The 24,223-nt window shown below is 46.6% G+C and overlaps 2 protein-coding genes across 2 annotated transcripts in view; one reads left to right on the top strand and one right to left on the bottom strand.

Moving 5' to 3' along the window:
* Nucleotides 1–6,939, top strand: part of LOC146049908 (uncharacterized) — a 43,990-nt gene extending 37,051 nt beyond the window's left edge. The window contains exons 7-11 of the mRNA XM_083166589.1: nucleotides 208–319; nucleotides 1,929–2,027; nucleotides 3,957–4,100; nucleotides 5,004–5,128; nucleotides 6,632–6,939. Of these exons, the coding sequence (XP_083022715.1) occupies nucleotides 208–319; nucleotides 1,929–2,027; nucleotides 3,957–4,100; nucleotides 5,004–5,128; nucleotides 6,632–6,806 (655 nt within the window). The 3' untranslated portion in view covers nucleotides 6,807–6,939. The remainder of the gene's footprint in view (nucleotides 1–207; nucleotides 320–1,928; nucleotides 2,028–3,956; nucleotides 4,101–5,003; nucleotides 5,129–6,631) is intronic.
* Nucleotides 6,940–9,009: 2,070 nt separating this feature from the next.
* TOGARAM1 (TOG array regulator of axonemal microtubules 1) overlaps nucleotides 9,010–24,223 on the bottom strand; it is a 67,624-nt gene continuing 52,410 nt past the window's right edge. Inside the window, exons 11-18 of the mRNA XM_083166118.1 lie at nucleotides 23,976–24,062; nucleotides 22,009–22,144; nucleotides 20,239–20,344; nucleotides 19,175–19,410; nucleotides 18,878–19,036; nucleotides 16,548–16,674; nucleotides 12,906–13,021; nucleotides 9,010–11,463 (exon numbers count right to left, since the gene is read on the bottom strand). Of these exons, the coding sequence (XP_083022244.1) occupies nucleotides 11,427–11,463; nucleotides 12,906–13,021; nucleotides 16,548–16,674; nucleotides 18,878–19,036; nucleotides 19,175–19,410; nucleotides 20,239–20,344; nucleotides 22,009–22,144; nucleotides 23,976–24,062 (1,004 nt within the window). The 3' untranslated portion in view covers nucleotides 9,010–11,426. The remainder of the gene's footprint in view (nucleotides 11,464–12,905; nucleotides 13,022–16,547; nucleotides 16,675–18,877; nucleotides 19,037–19,174; nucleotides 19,411–20,238; nucleotides 20,345–22,008; nucleotides 22,145–23,975; nucleotides 24,063–24,223) is intronic.

The raw sequence follows: 24,223 nt of genomic DNA, 5'->3' as shown, positions 1-24,223 counted from the left end.
TCACCCGGCAGGTGCACTTATTACTCACTGACACATTTTAAAAGATCACAGGTGGAGCTAATTACTCTACCTGTGATTCTGTGTGGAGACCTGGAAAACGTGAACTGCTGGGGGGGGGGATTTGAGGACCGAGGTTGAGGACCACTGACATACAAAACAATGTTACTGCCTACAGTACATCTCCATCTGTGTTTTCCTCCCATGCAGAGTTACAGCCAGATGTTCGGAAAATAATTGTCAAGAGATGGAAATACGTCTTGCGCAGTGTGAGAACAAAGGGACTGACCTTGTGTTTAATGCTTTAAAGCCAACTATTAAGGTACAATATTCTCCACTAGTAACAGAATATAGCTAAGCCATGCAATCTGGGCCAAGACTGGTCATGGGTGCCGGATGACGGCCCAATAGTCTGGATTCCGACGGTAAGTACACTGACATCAGAATCCTGACTAACGGGCTATTCTCCCTTGTGGGGGGTCCACAACCCCCAAAGAGGGAGAATAGAATCTGTGGCAAGCGAAGCGAGCCACCACACCCGTAAGGGGCTTCATCGCACTCACTTTACTGTCAGAGTACCTGCGGTCGGGATTCTCAAAGACAGGCCTGGGCAAGCAACTCCGTCTCTTAGTGTTCTGCCCAAGGGCGTAACTACCATAGCTCAAGGGGGCCCATCTCTACTGCCTAAGTAATATGTTTTACATACATTTATCACCATCAGTTGCTAAATAGGAGGCCCTTACAAAATTTTGCTATGGGGCCTACGAATTTCTAGTTACGCCCTTGGCACTGCCCAGCCATCGGACACACACACAGAGACGGGGTCTGGCAGAGCAGTTGTGCTTCCTGGTGCTCTGCTCGGCTGTCCAGCACACAGAGACAGGGTCTGGCAGAGCAGCTCTGCTTCCTGTGTCTCTGCTTGGCTGTCCGGCACACGGAGACTGGGTCTGGTTTAGCAGCTGTGCTTCCTGTCTCTCTGCTCGGCTGTCCGGCACACAGAGACAGGGTCTGGCAGAGAAACTGTGCTTTCTGGTGCTCTGCTCGGCTGTCCGGCACACAGACAGGGTCTGGCAGAGCAACTGTGCTTCCTGGTGCTCTGCTCGGCTGTCCGGCACACAGACAGGGTCTGGCAGAGCAACTGTGCTTCCTGGTGCTCTGCTCGGCTGCCCGGCACACAGAGACAGGGTCTGGTTTAGCAGTTCGTCCTCCTGTCTCTCTGCTCGGCTGTCCGGCACACAGAGACAGGGTCTGGCAGAGCAACTGTGCTTCCTGGTGTTCTGCTCGGCTGTCCAGCACACAGAGACAGGGTCTGGCAGAGCAACTGTTCTTCCTGTTGCTCTGCTCGGCTGTCCGGCACACAGAGACGGTCTGGCAGAGCAACTGTGCTTTCTGGATCTCTGCTCGGCTGTCCGGCACACAGAGACAGGGTCTGGCAGAGCAGCTGTGCTTCCTGGTGCTCTGCTCGGCTGCCCGGCACACAGAGACAGGGTCTGGTTTAGCAGCTCTGCCTCCTGTCTCTCTGCTCGGCTGTCCGGCACACAGAGACTGGGTCTGGCAGGGCAACTGTGCTTCCTGGTGCTCTGCTCGGCTGCAATTTAGTACACAATACAGCAAAGATATAGGGAAGCATAGGAGTTGTCCGCCTGCTTGCAGGGGCAGGTTGTCATAGGTAGAGATGATTGAACACGGGTGAGAAAAGCTGCGGTAGCGCAGCAAGAGAGCTGTGATTGAAATACAAGAAGAGGGCTGTGAGAACAGGAGGAAAGAGGGCCCTGCTCCAAGGAGCTTACAGTCTAGTACAAACTACATATGTCAACAAGGCACCACTGTACTGTAACAAGCGCTGCGGTTGCCACAAAAACATTGTCACATACAAAAATATCCACATTTATCATCAGTGGTAAGCTGTGATTTTTTTTTTTGTTTTCTAGGAAGCGTTCCAAAATCATTTTATGAAAAACTGCACTGAGTATGAAAGTATTCTACGGCGCCTTCAATACACATTGCAGAATGAAGACCTACAAGACCTGGTACAGTAACCGGAGGGACTTCTCGCTATTCGTGTTGTGTTTATTATATAACAGCCAGTAAGGAGGAAAGTGATGCTAAGGGGGATATGTACGAAGATGGGAGTTCTATGTCACATGGGTTGTTGCTATGGGCAACTAATCAGATACTATCTACTATCTTCTAGAAGGCACTAAATAAGTAGTAGATTTTGAATGGTTGCCCATAGCAACATCCCATCTGAAATAGAACTTCAATCATTGTAAATAACCCTCTAAGACATCACTATACAGAGCCTGGGGATCCACTCCTGAATACGTATGCTCTAGCCAACCTGTGGCTCTCGAGCTGTTAAACTACAAGTTCCAGCATGCCTTGCCACAGTTTTGCGATTAGGGAATACTAAAACTGTGGCAGGGCATGCTGGGATGTGTAGTTTCACAACAGCTGGAGGGCCGCAGGTTGGTCAGGCCTTCACTGGTAAGTCCACCCTGCGTAGCTTGGCCAGAGCTAGCTCCATGGCACAAAACACGGGATAAGGGATGTTCCTTCCATCATTCATTTTAGATACCTGCTTATGTGCACCTAAAATCTGGCTCCATTCTGGCTTATTGGGCTCAGTTAGGTTATCACGAAAAAACACCCCCAAATATGATTTACTCAACTGTGAACATCTTAGCACTCTGGAACATGGCTTAAATATTGCACATTATTTTGGAGAGGGTATCCATTATGATAGGAAATTTTAGTTATCAGGTGAAAATAATGGGGATAACATACCCTCCAACATGGCCCATTCCATTAGGTACAAAGTGCTCTGTTCCTGGACTTCCCTGCCAGTGGCAGTTACAGTCGTGAGGCTGCACCACAGTCCAATATTCAAAAAGGGAAGCCGCACCTACTGCCACCCCAAACATCACTGTCCTGGAATCACTGGCAGTTGAAGTTGACCCCCCTCTTTGAATATTAGACTGTGCTGGAGTCCCACCTCTGTAACTGTCACTGGCAGGGAAGTCCAGGAACAGAGCATATTGTACCTAAACGAATGGGTCATGTTGGAGGGTATGGGATAATAGGCACTATTACTGACTGTAAGACAAATGAGAGATGTACTAAGAATTGGGGATTGATAAATTGGACAGATAAAACTACCAACCAATCATTTCCCAACTAACATTTTGGAGCATAGCCTGTAACCTGACAGTTAGGGGCATATATCTCTCCAAGGCTTATGGGACCTACACATGTAGCGATTTAGGGGCATTTTCTAAGCAATCTCACTAGATTGCTTAGACCAGGAATGGGGAACCTTCAGCCCTCCAGCTGTTGTTGAACTACACATCCCAGCATGCCCTGCTACAGTTTTGGTATACTATAAACTGTTGCAGGGCATGCTGGGATGTGTAGTTCAACATCAGCCAGAGGGCCGAAGTTTCCCCAGCCCTGCAATCTCTCCGTGTGTAGCTGCCATAGTTTTGCGTGGCCCCGCGCATCGCTATCGCCTGGCCATGAATATCCAGCATGCTGGATAAATCTAGTAATCGCCGGGCAGGGCCAGTTTTCTTACCAGAGATCATTAGCCCGGACAGATCGCTCTACAGCGATCTACACTGCTCCGATCGCTCCGGTGTGTAGGCCCTTTAGAACATTTTTCCCTTGAAAAGAGGAGGTTGTTTAGTCCATGGTCCGAGGGACTGTCCCTGAAGATTCACGCTTTCACAATAAGTAAGGGAGTGTCTATAGCTTCTAAGCATATCTCATGCAATAACAGCACAAAACCTCTGCCAGCCAATCACAATGAATAACAAGGGCTTGGTGCGTTGGTCATTGGCAGCACCCCACTCGGCTCTGTGCAGTTACATTCTCTTCTATGTTTTGTTATTGCAAAGAATAAAATAGGAATTTGCTCGTAGTAATAATACACTGATAATATATATATTTCCTCCCAACAGACGTTCATGACACTTCTATACCACAGACTGGTTGTTCTGTACATTAAATCATTTTTCAAGTGCTGCAAGAAATCATCCCATATAAATACAGGAGAAACCTTTTCAAAAGGGAGTAAAAAGTTGCAGGAATTTGCCTCTAAATGGGTAAGTGCCCAAAAACCAGATCCAAGAAATATATTTTAAAGGTGTTCTAAATATATGCAGGGGATTTACAGTGGTAAACACGCATGTGGGAAGGTCGACATGGGCTTAGGTTGACATGTGTCGACAGGCGGTGTTTCATGCCCTACCATCCACAAGGGAGTGTAGCGAGGCCCGAAGCATGGCGAGCGCAGCGGTGCACGGATACGGTGTCCATGTTGGGTAAAATACATTGGAAAACCGACCCGGGGCTGGCCCTTTCACATTAAACCTGGATTTCCCATTATACAGAGGGTGACCCGGGTTTACCCTTCTCCTAACCCGGGTCTAATTGCTGGGTTGGTCGACACGGGTTATAAGCTTGCAGATGAAGCCAAGCTGATCTGTCCACCCTTTGCACAGCAGCGTACTACCTTGGTGCGCTGTCCGCTGAGACGGTTCACAGCAGCATGGAGGGAGGACAGATAAGTGTGGCCCCTATCTGTAGGTGCTATCACACTGCACCTCGGCCCAGGTTGACACATCTGGGGTGGTGTGAAAAGGGTATAAGTGTGCACAGAGATTCCAGTTTGGGATGACTGTGTCCGAGCTCATATGTCCATTGCAGTGTCCAGCATTTGTGGGCTACATGTACAAGCAGACAGTATTTATCCTGCATGCAACATGAAAATGTATTTATACCTATTGCAGTGCGATATGTTTGTACAGCTGCAAAAAAAAAAAAATCTTATTCGCTCCCAATTCAGAATTCGCCCCTTTCTTATAAGCTTTGATGTGCGGCGCCGCAAACCACTTATAAATAAATAAAATGTAATCATATAGAAATGTTTTCCTAGTAGTCTGTGTACACATGTAATGTCCAGAAGTGTATATTCTAGTCACGCTAATGCGTTTTCTCATGTGAAGGTTCTAGATGAGGATCTGCTGGGTTCTAATCCACTGGATTTTATAACAAATATTCTGTCTGCCAGAGACCACGAATCCTTACGGACGACGATTGTATATTTTGTCTTTGAGCACCCGGACTTAAGGTGAATCCCTCCCGTTCCCTTCTGTTCTCTTCCTCCATTGATTTCCTATGTAGAGTGAAACTAGAAACACAACGCTGTTAGTTATAGAGTTATCATTTTCTTTTCTTTTAGCCATTTGTCTTTATTTTTAACCATTTATGGGCATTTATTCCAGGCTAAATGTAATTGTACGACTTATAGAATGTGATAATTAACGAGAATATCGCAGGATTCTAATGCCACTAACTGCAGTCTAACATGAGGCTTCATTCATTTCTTTTACATTCATTTTATATAGTTCTTGCTTAAACAAAATTGTACTGTATGGAAACATGTACGGTTATTGATGTTGCGTTATACTATGGAAGGGTGACTAACTGGTGTAGCTCTTGGGGGGGCTGATACAGCTTATAGCGATGGTACTATGAGGCTGATTCAGACCAGTCACCGATGGTGGGGGACGGCATAGGCGCTAATGCGCAAGTACAGACCCCCGCAGCAAGCGCCTCCGTTGAAAGTATAATTTGCCGTGCGCTCTGGGGTGGACAACCAGCATTTCGTGGGTGTACCCAGAAAAACGGTGGGTGGACCCCAGGGCACGCCAGGCATTCCCCTGTCTGCTCGGGACGGGCTGATGACATCAGCGCCCGCTCCCAATTCGGTGGGGGCGTGCATTTGCCCAGGCAGTATAAACCTGCTTGCTAACCTCCACATATGCGCAGCAGGTTCTTGTACCCATAGGAGGTGCTACATTTTCCTGCTGCAAGCACCGTACTCCAGATGACGGACGGTGCAGAACAATTACCAAAAACCTGGACATATTGCAGGGGTGCGGAACTTCTAGCGTCAGAAGATTCTACTACACCCTTGATGGCTAACCTTGACACTCCAGCTGTTGTTGAACTACACATCCCAGCATGCCCTGCATCAGATTTAGCATGGCCAAATAGCAAAACTGAAGCAGAGCATGCTGGGATGTGTAGTTCAACAACAGCTGGAGTGTCCAGGTTAGCCATCAAGGCACTAGAACGTTCTCTTAAATAGGGAGGTGGCTGGTGGCATGGACCTGACGTGGTTTCTTCTCAGGCATCCGTAATATACACCGAGCCCTAGAAATAAATGTGGGAAACACAGTAAAAAATGAAAATATGACCAAACCAGTAACAATTTTCCAATGTCGCACATTAGTTTGTATAACACAAAGGGGTTGCTGCCTACTGACGCCTTACATCAGCGATGTCAAACTCGCAGCACAACAGCTGTTGTGGAACAATACATCCCAGCATGCCCTGCCACAGATTTTATATAATGGAGTGCTAAAACTGTGGCAGGGCATGCTGGGACGTGTAGTTCCACAACAGCTGGAGGGCCGGGAGTTTGACACCCCTGCCTTACATAATATATACAGTATGTGCATCACTGTATTTGATATGGAATTACAGTTTGAAGTATCCCCTTATCTACTGAATCATTCCGTCCTCTGATGTGTACTTGTGGCCTGACCTAAAATCCTTCACTCATCAGGGAAGAGCATCTGAAGGCCATCTTGAACATTAAAGGGAACGTTCGCGGTAAAGAAAAGGAAGATCTTTTATATTATATACGGAAGAGGAAGATGGTGTCTGAGGAAAACAAACTGCGCTTCTTCGAGGACGTTCAGTTGGGTAAGATGAAGACTTTCCTTTGCTGCCCATGCTAGCATCACCACAATGATACCAATGCTTCTCCGCTTGGATACAGACCGCAGAACTTACAATCTGGAATATAAATGTGTTGTAAATATGATTGGGCATTAGAGCCGCCTTAGAGAAATAAAATATTTTATTTATTTACTTTCTGTTGTCTTCTCTATGGTAAGATTTTCGGGGCGATAAGCCAAGTGGGACTTTTTGCGTAGTAGATAAGGGTTCAGCGCTTACGCTTCTGGTGATTTCTTCGAAAATCTATAGATTTCAATGAAATCACAGGAAGCTCAGCACCAGCGGCCAAGGGTTAAGAGTGAGTACACATCAGGATGATAGCGACATGATCTGCCATATCGGAAAACCAAATTTTACATATTGTCTGAGGCATCTTCTGGTCAGCCGCTGTACATGGCCTACCGGCCACTAGTGCATGTGGAGCTGTGCCGTTTAATGGACAATGAAACAGGCATTCTGGCATGTTCAGTGGCAAAGGGAAATTACCCCAACCATTGGCGCGATGTATAGCCGTTTCAATGGGTGCAGGGCGGGCAGTGTTTAATGGGCCCTTGCGCACATTTACCCTGGAAGTATTATCAATATGTTACTGCTGAATGGTATAGCAATGACTGACCTGACTCTAGTAACTGTTCCTGATTTGTATGGTTGTCGGATAATGGGAGGTTTGTTGCATGTGACCAGCTTCTGCTTGAGGCTAAGTGTACTCGTGTTGCTGTGGTCAGGCTCAGACCTCATTACGAACTAGCAGTGTTCTGTACATTGATGTGCATTGTTGGAATTATTTGTGTTACTAAATGGATACATTTATTCATCAATACAATGAACTTAATCACGTAAGGTAAAATTGTATAAGAAACCTGTATAATAAAATGATCTTTTCTACTAATTCTGTAGTCAGCTGTTGCCCTTGATAATGTTAAGTGGCCTGGTGTTGTAGGCAACAGGGGCTACAAATTAGACTATCCCCCTAATCTCCCAACACTGTAATACCCCTTTCACATCGCACTTTTAAAACGGTAAATTGACGATTTTTTTTTCATTTTAAAACGTTTAAGCCTGCACTGTGAATGCACCACAGCCGATTTACCGTTTAAAGTTAACTGGTATTTCGAACCGTCTAAAAAGCAGAGTCCTACACGGTTCCTTGCCGTTTTTTTGAGCAATGTGAATGTGTACAATGTGTCTGAAACGGTATTTCAGGCAAACAACACAAGCTACAGAGCAGTGATAGGCTGTCCCCTTTAAAATGACAGGCAATGTTGACACTCTGGCTTGAAACGTGTTCGGGTTGAAACGGTTTGACTGCTATGTTGAATGAGACTTAACCGGTATTTAAAACGGTAATCTGCGGCAATGTTAAGGCTCTGACCCGTTTTAATTACCGTTTTATAATACCGGTTTTTAAAACGTGTCGGCGATGTTAAAGGGGTATTATAGTCCAGATTCATTACACAGTGCAGCCATCTCACTCAATCATATTATATTTTAATACGTTTAAACAGACACTTTGGTGTCAGGACTTAGTTTGAGAACCGCTGCACTAGTGCCATCTAGTGGTTAAAATGTAAAAAAACTAAGAAATTGTCAAACAATTGTGATCTATAGCAATGCAAATACAGAAAGATATACCGGCGCCTGCCTGCATTTGTGATTACTGAAAATGCAATGCTTCTCTGCGACTACAGCCTACTGTAAGTCCAACCTCACTCAGGCTGCTTGTTGCACGGTGGCTTGTGAGGCCAAGGAAACTGCACGGTCCTTGGCTTGGTCACTCCTGGAGAATGGGGGCGACACGTCTAGGTTTCCAGAAACTCCAGCCACCTCGAGCACCTGTGCAGATTGGGTCCTGCGCAGTTATACTACCATTTAACTTCACTGCTCCGATCAAAGTACAAAAAAACTTTAAAAAGAAATCCCTAAAACCAACATGTTTGGGGATTAAGTGACTGTCGACCTACCGTCTGGCTCCCGCACCTTCCTGGTCAACATTTTAAGCAAGACATCAAAAGACAGCAAACTTCAAAAAATATTCTTTATTAATATAGATCATTAAAAATATATATAGGTAAAACGTACATTGAGTGTAATTTTCACATATAATGAGCAGTGTCGTAATTCGACCCAGAGAAAAAACAGAAAACGATGTAAAAAAATAAATATAAAATACACAGCCCAAGTCACAACATGGAAAAATAATAATTTTCTTTTAGGTTCACTCCAAACATTTGATAAGTACAGATGTGAAAAATGCCTCTGATAGTTACAATATACAATGTAGACAAGGAAATGGGAATTTCCAGATAGCGTTCAATACTCGCAACGAGACACGTATAGCCGTACACAACACTGCAGAGAATAATAAGGCTTTCTGTACATATGCTCATTCACATTCCGTTACCCTTTAATAAATGATATATATAATATACTCTGTAAGGAGATGGAATTCTGTATATATATTTGTGATATATTCTATGGTCTGCTCTCCTTATATCTTCTGATATAATATGACACCAAAATAGCGAGCTACAGTATGAAAATAATTATTCCAATATAAGCCAATATGGCCCGACTGTCATTTATTAGGAAACCATGAGACTTATACATCACAACTGATGTGATATCTGTGTACCAGCCTCTATTTCCAGTGGCGCTGTTATAATCGGTGGGGTTTTGGAGGTATTCTGTTTGCAGTCAAAGGTTCTCCACCCTAGCAGTGGAATTGGAACTTGCTAGACTAGACTGTACTGAAGGTACCAGAATGCTACAAAGAAGTACCAGGGAAGCCCACAATGTGACTTCTTTCAAGCTGAACTGCTTAACCCAGTGGTTCCCAAACTGTGTGCCTAGGCTGCCTGGGGTGCCTCAGGACACTTGCAGGGGTGCCTTGGGTTGGTGGACCAGGATCAATTCATATTATTTATGGTCAATGTACCAGACAAAACCAGTGCTGGTGGCTGCCAATCATAATATATGTGGACAAACAGAAGTAAATCCTTTCCCTCACCAGATAACTGTGACATATAAACACAATGCACTTAATGTAATATTTATTTTCTAAATTTCTCGATAAGAAGCATTTGGCCTCGGGGTGCCTTGAAAATATTTTGATGCTCTAGGGTGCCGTTTCCCCCTTGCTCCAAAAACCTAGCAAGGGGGAAACTGCGTGTGCAGGGGGTCAGTTCAATACTGACCCTGCGAGCTGTGTCAGCGGGCAGGCAGCACCGCTCACTGTCACAGCTCGCAGAAAGCATTGAATACACCCCTTTTAGTGCCAACGTCGCTGTGGGAGATGTGCAAAATAGCCGCTAATATGGCAGCGCCGTAGTGGAGGAATAGGAATCTCTTCAGTTATTGGCGGGAAATTATCTGAAGTCGATTAATTGAAGTTTAGTTAAAAATTGCTTCCAAAAACAAAAAGTCTTTGTGACCCTGCCATTTTTAGCGGATATTTTGCACTCAAAGGGTTAAAACCAAAATACAAAGTCATAAAAAATAACTGGTGACAATCATTAAAGGGGTGACCATCGTAGGAATGGTTTCATTCCTAGTGTACAAAAGAAATAAAAAGCAGCTGTTACATAGACCGTAAAATCTGAAGAGATTTCTACAGTCTGTTACATTTTCCAAGCGGCGTGGAATTACAGCTCAGCAGTTACAGCAAAATATTATCTTCTGATACATGAGCCCAATACCGGGTACCCCAAAGGAATTTGCCTTACGGGGAACCTCTTATCAATTTCTAATTGTGTCGCATTGCCTGGTAACACAGGGATCACGCGGTCAGCCAAAAACCGTGCCCATGGCCTACAGTATTTGGTGTCTTCTAAAACTAGAATGATTTAGGTCATAATATTTTACAGATGCCAACCCTGCAGGGGGATCCCTGTCAGGCAACGTAATATGGGCACAAGTACAAATAGTAACCAGCCCCCCCACCACCATGCAGAAGTTTTGGACTTATTTCTCTTTTACTGACCCCTCCCCTTTCCGCCACTGACCTTTATCACATGCGGCAAACGTTGCCCTGTATTCTTGTGATAGGAAACGCACGCTGGCGCTTCGAACGACATTTACATTCCAGAATTTCTATTATTACTTACACACGGTGAACAAAAGTTCTTTTGCTGTAAAATTTTTCTGTGTAATTACATGAAAGGCACAAATCCACATGAACTGTTTTACTTTTCCCTAGATATAGAACACATTCAATAGTTTAGTATTTCCCATACAGCGTGTTCGCTTCATGCACGTTTACCACTAGTAAAAGTTACTTTTAGTGGGTAGACAGAAGAATTAAACACAATGCACATTATATTAATAACAAAAACCACCCCATAGATGTACCTGTGTAAGTCTTGAGGCTACTGTACTGTACAGGAGAGGGACCCAGGAGATCCCTACATGACACAGAACAGTCCCAGCAATAAGGAAATGTTACAAGGTAATTAGCATTTAATACTCTTCTGGTCCTTTACACAATTAAGATCCATCTAAAAACGCTTAGTGTCTTTTAGTGTTCTCTTGATCTATAAAACATGCTGCACACACACCTCCAGAGACGGATTTCCACGTACGCAGGTCTCATTATCATAGATTGTCAGTGTATATTGCAGGCGTTAGCTACGCACTGTGATGTCATCTCTGTGTGACGCACTGCATACAAATAGAAAAAAAATATTTAAACACTGGAAAAAAAACAATTACTGTCCTAAAATGTGTGCAAATTATTAATATAACTTACAGAAAGGAATGTAATGAAACAACAAACCCCACACACATTTCCACTGACAGGTTGGATTGGGGAGTAAACTCAGTGTGTCTCTGCAGATCGGCACATTGCCAATGCACTAGTAGCGGCGCTGTAACTAGTGACAGAGGTTATAAGCATTTATATGCCTGCTATGTGCGGACAGATGGGGTTCGCTGAGCACTGGGTACAAGGTCACGCAATGTCAAACTTCCTTATAGGGGAAATTCACCAAACAGTGAGCTGAGAAGTTACCCGAAACAACCAATCAGCTTCTGTGTGTCATTGCAAAGACTGTGTCAGTTGAATGTCAGAAGCGGATTGGAGGCTTTGAGCAAAAGGGGTGTTGCATTACCAACTGAAAATAATTTTAATGCCGGGATTATTCCTTCCCCAAGCGATTGGCATTTAGTAAATCCAGCACATCAGTCTGTGTCTACAGTACCTTATTTGTATATTGTAATATAGATAAGCATTAAAATACATTTAAGAAAAATGGGGATTGGGGTACTATTAACCCTTTGAGTGCCGGCATCTTTCTGGGAGATATGCAAAGTATCCAGTAAGAAGGCCGGCATCGCTCACAGTTGTTATATAAATTCAAATAACAAATGTGTTAAAAAAAAATAAAAAAAAAATATTTTCCTATATAAAAAGGTAACATTACAGGTCATTATGATGAATACAAATATTTGCTTGGCAACTGTCACTATTTGTTTACAAATTTAATTGGCACTCAAAGGGTTAGCTTGGGTTTCTCTTGGCCTCTATGAACCTCGGAATGGGCCTGGGCGGGAACGAATTACAGGATCAGCTAGCCATGAACTATACGACCGTTTCTAAAGGATTCTTTATCATTTCTTCACCACAAGATTCTATGATCTAAGCGGGCATGTCCTAACGATGGCCCTCCAGCTGTTGTGGAACTATCCATCATGCCTTGCCTCAGTTTTGCTATTAGGGAATGCCAAAACGATTTCAAGGCATGCTGGGATGTGTAGTTTCACAACAGCTGGAGGGCCATAGTTTGGACATGGCTGATCTAAAGCACGGTTGGGGAACCTTTGGCCCTCCAGCTGTTGCTGAACTACACATCTCAGCATGCACTGCTACAGTTTTGCTATTTGGCCTTGCTAAAACTGTAGCAAAGCATTTTGGGATGTGTAGTTAAACAACAGCTGGAGGGCCACAGTTTGGTCATGGCTGATCTCAAGGAACACGTTAGTCTCCTATGTGGCCTACCACCTCCAACTACGCTGAGCTACAATGTGCACCGCGGAGCTATGCGAGCCCACTCTGGGATGTACATGTGGAGGATTCTAAGCACGGGCTCATCCATTCCACCCACCTTTCTAGTGTAACGTGAGCGTTCTGCGAGACAGAGGAAGCTCTCAGACTGCCGACACTGCCATGGTAAGATCTTCTCCCTCGGGCTGAGGGCGCATCCTGGATTTCTCCGACACCCTGCAAGACGGAATGAGAAGGATCGGTTTGTGCAAACGGTACAAGCAAATCATCTGGAAAGTGAATGTACAAAAGTCTGTGGGGCGGCTGGGACAGACTTGTGATTGTTAAGGTGCCCACACACTAGAAAGATCTGCGATCATAAGATGTGCACATAATTTAGCCTTCATATCTTTTGTCTGTCCTGGACAAAAGATTTCAGGCAAGCGCACATCTTTACCAAAGATTTTTCGGTACTTGTTTCCTATCTGGGCGCCCACGATCAAAATCGCGGTCATCGGGGGTAAAAATCGCGGTGATCGCGGGCATCGCGGGTAAAATTGGATGGTCACGATGGCCGCGATTTTCCCATAGGGAACAATGTTAAAAAGGCTGATTGACCGCGATTTCACTGTTAAATGGCTCAATTGACCCGATTTGGCCATATTAACCCTGAATTAGGCCCAATTAACCCTTAAATGTCCCCCCCAATTTTTGACGCCACCCCACGATCCACGGCAACCCGAAGCGTGGCGAGCGCAGCGAGCCCGCGAGGGGCGGCGGTACGCGTCCTCCGACCTTTTCATGCCCTACTATCCACTAGGGCGTGGTGTGAGAATATAATAGTGTGGCGAGCGCAGCGAGCCACCGAGCCCGAAGCGTGGCGAGCGCAGCGAGCCCCGCGAGGGGACGCGGATACCTTCACTGTGAAGGCCGCGAGGGGACGCGCATAATTGTGAAGGTATCCGCGTCCCCTCGCGGGGCTCGCTGCGCTCGCCACGCTTCGGGCTCGATGGCTCGCTGCGCTCGCCACACTATTATATTCTCACACCACGCCCTAGTGGATAGTAGGGCATGAAAAGGTCGGAGGACGCGTACCGCCGCCCCTCGCGGGCTCGCTGCGCTCGCCACGCTTCGGGTTGGCGTCGATCGTGGGGTGGCGTCAAAAATTTGGGGGGACATTTAAGGGTTAATGGGCTCTGTGGCCCATTTAACATTGATTCCTATGGCCAAATCGGGTGGATTGAGGCATTTAACAGTAAAATCGGGTCCATCGCGGCTTTTAACATTGATTCCTATGGGAAATCGTGAGCATCGCGTCGCGGGCATCGCGGGTACATTTATGGCCGGCCGCGACGCGACCGACGCGATTTTTCAGGTTTAACATGGTTTTCAATGGGAAAATCGCGGGCGTCGCGTCGCGGGCAGGCATAAATGTACCCGCGATGCCCGCGACGGGCGCCCAGATAGGAAACAAGTACCGATTTTTCTTAAGATCCCGTGTGCGTTCCTATGGATCTTTTGTTAAATCTTCTGATCTTTCATGCAGCACGTAAAGGCCCCCATACACTATGCGATTTTGGGCCGATTTCATACGATGTCGGCACTTTGGGCCGATAACCGGGTGATATCGGCCCAAAATCGCAGTTGTGTGACATCTGATCTGATCCGATGCGCGGTCCCGTGCGCATCGGATCAGGGATGTCGGACGGTCAGCACATAAGATCATCCGACCTCCCTGTATGCTATGCATATGCCTGCCCACCTGACAGGCATATGCATGCAGACTGACCGGGAGCAGCGGGTCTCTGAGCACTAGCGCGCACACACACTGACCTGGCCGGGCATGAGATCACAAATAGCAGCGCTGCGGGACGGGACGGGCAGTGCAGTGGCGGCTATTAGATTTTTAAAATACCTGTCAAATGATAGGCCGTTCTCTGATTGGCTGAGAGCTCTCTCAGCCAATCAGAGAACGGCCGGTCATTTGACAGGTATTTTGAAAATGTAATAGCCGCCACTACTGCACTGCCCGTCCCGCCCCGCCCCGCAGCGGCAGCGCTGCTATTTGTGATCACAGCTGCCCGGCCAGGTCAGCATCACTCGCCGCACCCGCCGGGAACTCATTTGAGAGCCACCACCCGCCCCCACTACTGCCGCTGCCCGCCCCCACTGCTCCTCACCGCCCTGCAGCTCCCCATTTGTTTTACATGTGATAATCACATGTAAAAACTGGCTCATCAAGTGCCAAATTGTATGTGAGCCTCCCGGGGAGCTGCCGGGCGGCTCACAGGAGAATTGGGTCCGACTTGTCCTAAGGACAAGTCGGCCTAATGTATGGGGGCCTTAAGATCAGAGGATTTAGCAAAAGATCCTCGGGAGCGCACATCAGACCGATTTTCGGCCGATTATCAGTAAACATCGGACAATATATCAGCCAAAAAATCGTTCTAGTGTGTGGGCACCTTAAGACAGCATCATCCTACAATTAGTGTAATCTCTATCTGCCAGATGACTGTCAGCAAATACTGGGACATGCGATGCAATGAAGTGTGAGGTTCTAGGATGGAGAGTTGTGATAGATTACAGGTGAGAAATACATTTCCTGTACATCCTGGATAAGCGCACAGCTACAGAGGCTTTAGGGCAGGGGTGGGAAACCTTTGGACCTCCAGCTGCTGTTGGAATTATGCATCCCAGCATGCTTTGCATCAGTTTTAGCATGGGCGAATAGCATCCTTTCTCTATTGGCAGCTAGCAGCATATACACACTGCCCCCTAGTGGTCAGCGCAATGTGTGTAGCAGGAGCATTTAACAAACGCATATCACAATTTTGGAGAGTTGCCAAAATTTGGGTTTATGAGGCAGCTGAAGGTTCAAGACGGGTGAGTGGGGGTCTGAAGTAGCCGAGGAGCAAGGCAGGGGGGTCCTGAAACAACTAGACCAAAAAGCATTTAGACCATAAAAAAAAAAAAATTATATAAAAAAAAAAAAGTTACAGATGCAAGAAAACCAGTTTCTCACCATTTACAACGATAAGCGCATAGATGTTGTAACCGTTGTTCATTCTATTATCCTGCACCTTTGAAAAATCTGTACAGTTGCTCTTTCCTGCCTGGTGTGTCAATGGCTCTTTGTGCTTCTGGACCAGTCTGGTCTGTATCTCAGCACTGATATACAGACCTGACTGTGCTAGCACAGACACCGCAGAGGAATGACACCCCATTGCTGGAAATACATACTGCCTGGGTTGAAGGGTGCTAGTGCAACTGGTCTCTCAACTTTGAAAGGTATCCTTGAGAACGGTAAAGCAGATTCAACCAGTTGCTGAACTAAAGGACCGCCGCCATAGCTGGCAATTATGTACAGAGTACTGTTGTATGGGCGGGCTGTAAGGACGTGCAGCTCAGTGCATTATACGTTACAGATATTGCAAAAGCTGTCATTTCACATGCAGACTAAAAGACACAGAAGCAAAATATCAATTGTCGGTACTGGTGTAGTTTCATGGCGCCGTGCGTCTGAGTCCCCTTGCGGGGCTCGCTTTGCTCGCCCACGCTGCGGGCTCGGTGGCTCGCTACGCTATCTAAAATCAACTCCATGCCAACATGGATAGTGGGGGTATGAACTATCCATGTTGGCATGGAGTTAAGTTACTTTATTTTAGATAGTTTGTGGTGAGCGTAGAACCCGGAAGTAGCACGGCGCCATGAAACTACACAAGTATTGTCAATAAGTGACCCGCAGAAGACGTCTTTATCTTACCTTGGCTTGTATATGTCGGATTATTTCCTTTATATAAGGCAACTCCTTGCTTGGGACGTATTTGTCCAGCATTTTGTCAAAATCCGGGTGAGACATCAGATAGTGAAGCATCTTCCGGCCGTAGAACCTGCAATAAAACCACATTTGTGGAGACGTTACACCAGATCGGATCAATGTAACATCTCCACGCGTCCCAATGTTCTGCATACATTAGCATATTGGGGACAGCGTGTACCACGAATCAGCGGCCACATTATATATCTCGTGTTACTGAGTGGTGCGGGAATCCAGGTCTTATATCCAAAGTATGTGTCTCTGAATCCACTGACTGACAGTGGAACACGGGGTAAAGCGGCTCGTTTGCTCGTCTGGGGGTGATTTTGCTTGGATCTAACCATGTGCGTATTTTTGAGTGTGTAGACCCACTGTGCAAACGCCATCGGCAATCATCACACCTGCCGAGGTGTTCACAGGTGTAGGGGAGGGGCGGCTGGAGGGGGAACACCCACGCAGCGTTCACTGCTCTGGGCAAGCCGCTGACGCCCACTGACTTATTTACAGAGGGGATGCGGGCGGCATTTAGCCGCTCACTAACCAGCGAAAGAATGCTGCTTAGCGAGCCCGAATCAGGCCCTCTGTTCTATGTCTAACCAACCCCAAAGGACAGAACACTCCTAATGTTAGAACAATTATCAGAGCCTCCACGTCCCCTGGTGACCGCAGACCCTGGTACCAGCAGTGAAGGAGAACAGGACCACTAAGGATAAGGATACTCCCAATTGAGGGTGTGGTCTCCACAGCATGGGAGGAGCTACCTACATGTTCTTGGAGACGGTCCAATGTGTGGCCTGATTAAGTAATTAGCATGTTCCAGTGGCATGAATTCTAGCATCGGAATGAATGACATCCTGTGGCTTCTGCAGCTCACAGCTTATTGCATTCACAACATAAATGGCACATTCCATGTATATAGAGATGTCTGATGCCTGGCTGTGGCCCACATGAAGAGCAGGGAAATGTGGATGAGGACAGGAAAACATCTGCTTGTTCCTCATAGTAACAGTACGGTTAGTCTACGCAGTGTACGTGTATCGCGCGGTAAGCTGCCTGCACATAGCATCCTCATAGTCTGATTCCTCTGCCACATCACCCAGTACTTGGGAAGAGCACTTAGAATGAGACACTTCCGGACCATACTAATACAGAACTCAGGAATTAGCCTCATACAGCCAGTCAGGAGGTCTCCAGAAACCTCTCTAACGCGGAGAAATAGATCCAGCACAGCTCAAACCAATTCAGCCAAACACTGCACACAAACTGGCTCATATTGCTAAGGACTAGGCCGACATCGGAGACGTCTTGGGCAACTCTATGAAGACTCAGTTAAAGAGATGGATCGATGTATCCTTCACTGACCACCACGGTGTCAGTAGGAAGCCGTTCAGATCAGGTATAGGGGGGATATGTACTAAACCTTGGATATTGATAGAGCCAGCTCCTAACTGCCATGTTCTAGGCTGTGTATTCAAAATGAAAGTTATGAGCTGATTAGTTGGTAGTTTCACTTTCCACTTTATCCATTTCCAAGGCTTAGCCCATCTGCCTTATATACCCCTTTCACATCGCACCTCGGACCTGGGTCGGTGGGTTGGTAACGTGTGGACCCGGGTCGAGGTGTGGTGTGAAAGCTCCACAGCTGATAACCCGGGTCGACCAACCCGGCAATTCAAACCAGGTTGTAAGGGTTAAACAGGGATCGCCCTCTGTATAATGGGCAACTCGTGTTTAGTGTGAAAGTGTCGGAGCTGGGATCATGATCTAGCAGATGTTTTTGTTCTGACCACCTCTATTAGATGAGAAGCGACCTTTGTAGGCCTATGCGACAAGGGTCACAGATGGTGCCGATACTCTCATCAGCACCGGGCCGGAGGAGGCACTTCGCTTCTTACCACACTGACAGGCTCGTTCCGATACATCTACCTAACCACATGGTAGCAGCTCAGAACAGACGACTACCGCCAGAGTTGGCAGAGACAAGAGACCCCTCATGTTGTTGAGGTTACAGGAGGTTTCTACCAAGAAAGCAGGTGAGTGAGACTGGCCTACACTTATAATTTGCCACCTTGTTGCATTAACTAACAACAACATCACCAAGTCTGTTTAGGCAGCAGAAAATGAGCCCGAGTCGCCTGCAGGACGGGGAGGTAGGAGAGATAAAAGACCTAAAATGTTTCAATGTGCCAATGTTCTACACAGTATGGAGAGGCCAGGAGGACTAGCGAGATACCGGGTATAGAGACATACATATCGGGATAAAGCAAACCACTAACCTGGTTTCCTGAGAACTATCCTGTGCAAATTTTGTGATCGCAGGAAGAGTCTTATCTGTGATGTCCTTTATTCCGGACAGAATTCGCCCCGGTCCCATTCTCTCCACCAAATCACACATGTGCTGGGCTGCACATTTTTTTACTGCGGTGTTCAGGTGGCTACGGGTTAAGAACACAAACCCACGTAAGCAGCAAGCAGACAAGTTACCAACTACTAAACATTATAATATACATATATATTACATAACACAATGTAATGTAGGAATAATACTGAAAGGTCACCCAGTGTGACATTACCTGAGCCCTCCGTGTATGAGGGAGGCGAGAGCCCGTACCGGTGTCACATTCTGCACCATCGCATTGAGCGCCTTGTCCACATCTTCCCGCATGAAGAGATTGGATTCTCCCGCCTTGGACAGAAGGACGCGCACACAATTGTCCAGTTCATTGTCCATGTTCTTCTTCAGGTACGTGAACATGTCTCCTAAACAGCCAATTGCTGCCCGGGAAACACTGGAACGCAAGTTCTTCACCTAATTGACAGAATCAAACAAATTAAGTTTTTTTTTACTACAAACTATACAGAACAAAAAATTAAATCCTGCTACATTATTAAAGAAAAAAGCTTCAATTGCTGTTATTTTAACTTGGGGGGAAAAATATTTTGATTCAATTTATTCAGTTGTACAGAACAGTCTATGGGTCATTATGTAAGTTTCGGACTATCCCCCCTCCCCAGTAAAATACACTATCTGCACAGACTAGACTCCCATTGGAAGCCCTCCCTGCGAATCACATGCTAGGAAGGCAGTAGCTCCTCCTGGGACTGCCATAGTAGAGGTTGAAATTGGAAGCCACTCCCCTGCTGAGGGAAGCCCCACCCAGGTTCTAGACACTGCAGCTGATGCAGATCTACTTGTTAGATTGCACACACGTGGAATCACGGTCCAGGATTTTCTAGAGATCTCTATGGGCCAGATGTAGCAAGTTTTAAAAAGAGTGATAAACCAGACAATCAGCTTCTACCTGTCATTTTTTTCAAACCCAGCCTGTCACATGACAGTTAGGAGCTGATTGGCTGGCTGTCCATCACTCTCCATGTTCTCACTTTTTAGAGCTTGATACATCTTTAGAAATGACCTTTCTTCTCCTGGAAGGGGGATTAAAATAACGATTGTGTGAGCGCAGGATCGGGACAACATGAAATACAGAATGGACCATAACTCGAGGAGATGGACAATGAGAACCAACACAACTTCATGTACTTGTGTTACAGTGATGAAGCCGCTGCTCTCCTCACTCATAGAACATACATATAACCACGGTACACCTGCAGATCTATATGTACAAGATCTAGTTACCTCTTGTATCAGTGCAACGCTGAGGTCATGCAGTCTCTCCAGAACAACATCCGAGTGGAACAAGGTCAGAGAGCGCACCAACGCCAGACCCTCAATCTTCTTCTCCCTGAGAACATTGAGAACACTTTGTATATACTAGGAAGGCTTGGGCAACACAAAGAGTTAGGTACTTGTGTAGTTTCATGGCACCACTGCCCGCGGATCGCATCGCATGGGATTTACATGCAATGCGATTTAGCACCCCCCCCCATTGCATCACATCGCACGCAAATCACATGCGACTTAGCACTTCCACGTCACCCCGAAGCGTGGCGAGCCCCACGAGGGGACACGGATTACTTGACGTGTATTACGAAAACTAGCCCAAAGCGTGGCGAGCGCAGTGAGCCCTGCGAGGGGGTGCGGATTACTTGACGTGTATTCTGCGCCCGCTCGCCACACTTCGGGCTCTTTGGCTCACTGCGCTCACGACACTTTATAAAATCAACTCCACACAGACGTGGATAGTGGGGGTATGAACATGGTTGGGAGGACGTGTACCGCATTGCACTCGCCACACTTCGGGCTGACGTGGATAGTGGGGGTGTGCTAAATCGCATGCGATGCGCGGGCAGTGGCGCTGTGAAGCCACACAAGTACTATGAGTTATTCTGTATTACTGTCATGTAGGCAACATACAACCCTGTGACCCTCAGCATAAGCATTTTAAAGCCCTTTAAAAGAATGTTCTGAGAGGTGAAGCTGTTCCTTTGCTGCGATCTCATATTTTCAATATTTGCGTATTCGTATACACTAAAGCCCCTCCGTCGGGGCCTCGCCATGGAGGGAATTGCCAGAAAACCCTAGCAATACCCTATAGAAGCCTATGGGGTTCTTTCTGCAGCGCTATAGGAAGGATCTGTCACAGATCCCACCCAGCATGCCTTGCGTCCGGCGCCATCACTCCGGACTTGTACAGAGGGACTCCCGGGTTCTCAGAACCGGAAGTCCAATGCCGGAATAGCATCGCAAAGGACGGCTCTAATCGCAAGCGTTGTCCGTTGTGTTACTAATTGCATATGTGATTAGTATGGATGTGGTAAGTGGTAATGCGCGCGGGGGGGGGGGGGCGCGGATGTTAGAGCGTCTGATCTAAAACATCGGGTTTAATCGCGCAAAATGGCTAAAATCCTGCCTGCACTGTGAAAGATAGTAATTGGCCGTGCAAACAGTTCACTTTTAGAAATTTTAGCGTCCGCAGTCGAATTAGTTGGATTGCTGCTGGCGGGCGCGCTCTAGTGGTGGGTGCCCAAATTACAATTTAAACGTCCCCACAAAGGCTTATAAGTCTCACAAATAGTTATACAATGTAATAAATAATAGAATCTGGACCTGGCCATCCCGATTTCCAATAATGAGAACTCGGTGACCACAACCAGGTCTGATTGCAAAAGATCCAGTTTATCTATATACAATGGGCCTTACCAAGAGATAAAAGTGGAGAGTGCTAAAAGGACCAGCCAATCAGCTCCTAACTGTCTGCAAGTTACAGGCGGTGCTTGAGAAATGACAGTTATGAGCTGTTTGGCTATTTTTAGAATTCCAGTTATTGGTTATTAAGCTTCGCGGCCATTGTGGCTACGGCACATGACACATTGACTGACGGCTAATATGGCGTTCGTAGTACAAATGTCGATATAGAAATATGGTTAACGGGCTTATTTATAATGGAAATCTGGCAGGACAGAGACATTAATCGCAGGCGAGACGCAGGAACATGGACCCGCTTACCAGTCATCGTTGGACAACAATTTAAATGCTTCAGCGAGAGACTGGTCCGGTCTGGGCAGCTCCCTGGGCACAGATGCATCAATAACCTCCGAACTACGACTGGCTGCTGATCGGTCCCGGACTGAGCTCCGTGGGGCTGGGGACGACACGTACAGGTGTAATACACATCAGACACTGTCACACCTAAGGTGCATTCATTTCCATCGAGAGGTGCATGGGACCGTTAGCTCATGAGGCTAGAGGTGGGGGGATAGGGAAGCGATAAATTAAAAAAACAAAACAAAAGAAAAGCAACACAGATTGCGGGGACGGCTGGCGGTCATTTCCAATAACTGATGCTCCATAGTGGGTTTGTAGGGATACAAAGTGGGTAAAAATGGCAACATCTGGATGTGTGCTATTTATTCATGTCCAGGACTATCCTGACAAGATGAGGCAGTTGGTGGGGTATGCATATACACATATACACACACACACACACACACACACGGCCAGATGTACTATGCTTCAAAAGTGATAAAATGGAGAGTGATAAACAGCCAGCCAATCAGTTCCTGCCTGCCATGTCACAGGCTTTGTGTGAAAAATGTCAGGCAGGAGCTGATTGGCTGGATGTTTATCACTTTTGAAGCGTAGTACATCTTCCCCATAGTCCCTCTCTATATGGGCAACTAGTCAGAAGCACAAAGTGTCTCTCCGCCTGGCCGGTTTCCTGCGGGTATAGCCGAGGCTCTGCCCTGGCATGGCTGGCTGGCAGTGTGTCCAAAGTGCGGTGTCAGTGTTTGGTTGTGTTCCTGGCCTCCTACAGGTGCAGACACATAGGAGACAATGTAATAAGGTGGGAGTCCTATTTTAGATGGGATGTTGCTATCGGTAACCAATCAGATCCTATATTATCTTCTAGAAGGTACAAAACAAGTAGATTCTGATTGGTTTCCCATAGCAACATCCCAGGTGAAATAGAACTCCAATCTTAGTAAATGTCCCCCATAGACACTGTCCTCTGCCTGGTCCCAGTGTCTCCCAAGGACACTGGTCCCTGGCTTCAGCCCCCAGCTGGACTGTGCCTACTCCAGACCCACCTGGGCTCTGTCTCAGTAGTCAGCCAGCCACCAAATCAAACCAACCCATAAAGATCACTGGGGCCGATGTATTAAGCCTGGAGAAGAGATAAACTGGAGATAAAGTACCAGCCATCAACTCCCAACTGTCATTTTCAAACTGAGGGGTATATGTATGAAGCAGTGATAAGGGAAGTGATAAAGTGCCTGGTACTGTATCACCGGCCAATCAGCTCCTGACTGTCCCTTTTTAAACCCAGCCTGTAACTTCACAGTCAGGAGCTGATTGGCCGGTGATAAAGTACCAGGCACTTTATCACATCTACCTTATCACTGCTTCATACATCTACCCCACAGATCATTGGCTGGTGCGTTATCACCTTTCACTCCATGCATTATACATCTGGTCCATTATTTGCAAGGTGATAATGCTCCAGCCAATCAGCTCCCAACTGTCGATTTACATATGGGAGCTGATTGGCTGGTGCATGATCACCTTGCACTTAACGTTCTTTATGAGGATAAATACCACATCTCCAAGCTTCATCCATTTACCCCACTGTCTGCATCTGCTCCTACCCTCCTCACGCCTACGTTCCGTGCACAGACTCCACATTCTGCATCCCACGGAATGAAATGCTAGGGGTGGCTGAGAGAGCCACGTCCTCCCCTATCCCCTCTTAATCCGTCTCTTCCTCTGCATAGTTTGATTCCGTTCCGTTACTACATCAGAGGCTTTCTGGCCTTTTCCTCCCTAACAATGAAAGCTTGAAGGCTGCGTAGATAAAAGGGGCTGCACCGTGGTCAGATAATGGTAATGCACAATGTTATGTATGGACTGAATATTATTTCTCCTGCCATGAGAATATAACACAGTGCTTGCACCACGCTTCCTGCAGAGCTTACCCGTGGAACGCTTTATGCTGGAAGCCCTCTTGACCGTCGGTGGTTTGATGTCTGCAATCTCCACGCAGTCTGAGCGCGGTCTCCAAGCTGAAACAGAGTCAGGACACTGATGACATAAGAGGAAGAACCAGCCAGCCAGACACACAGGGGGGGGGAGTCAATTGTTGGCGTGTTCCCTTTTTCCCCTTTTCTCCTTTTTATATGTCGTGATATCAGTATGATATTCAATTCTTCCCCGTCTTTTAAAA

The sequence above is a fragment of the Crinia signifera genome, chromosome 12 (genome assembly GCF_055691185.1).
Source record: "Crinia signifera chromosome 12, ASM5569118v1, whole genome shotgun sequence".
NCBI classification, from domain to species: domain Eukaryota; kingdom Metazoa; phylum Chordata; class Amphibia; order Anura; family Myobatrachidae; genus Crinia; species Crinia signifera.
The sequence above is the reverse complement of the archived record's forward strand: the minus strand, read 5'-3'. Positions and strand labels throughout refer to the sequence as shown.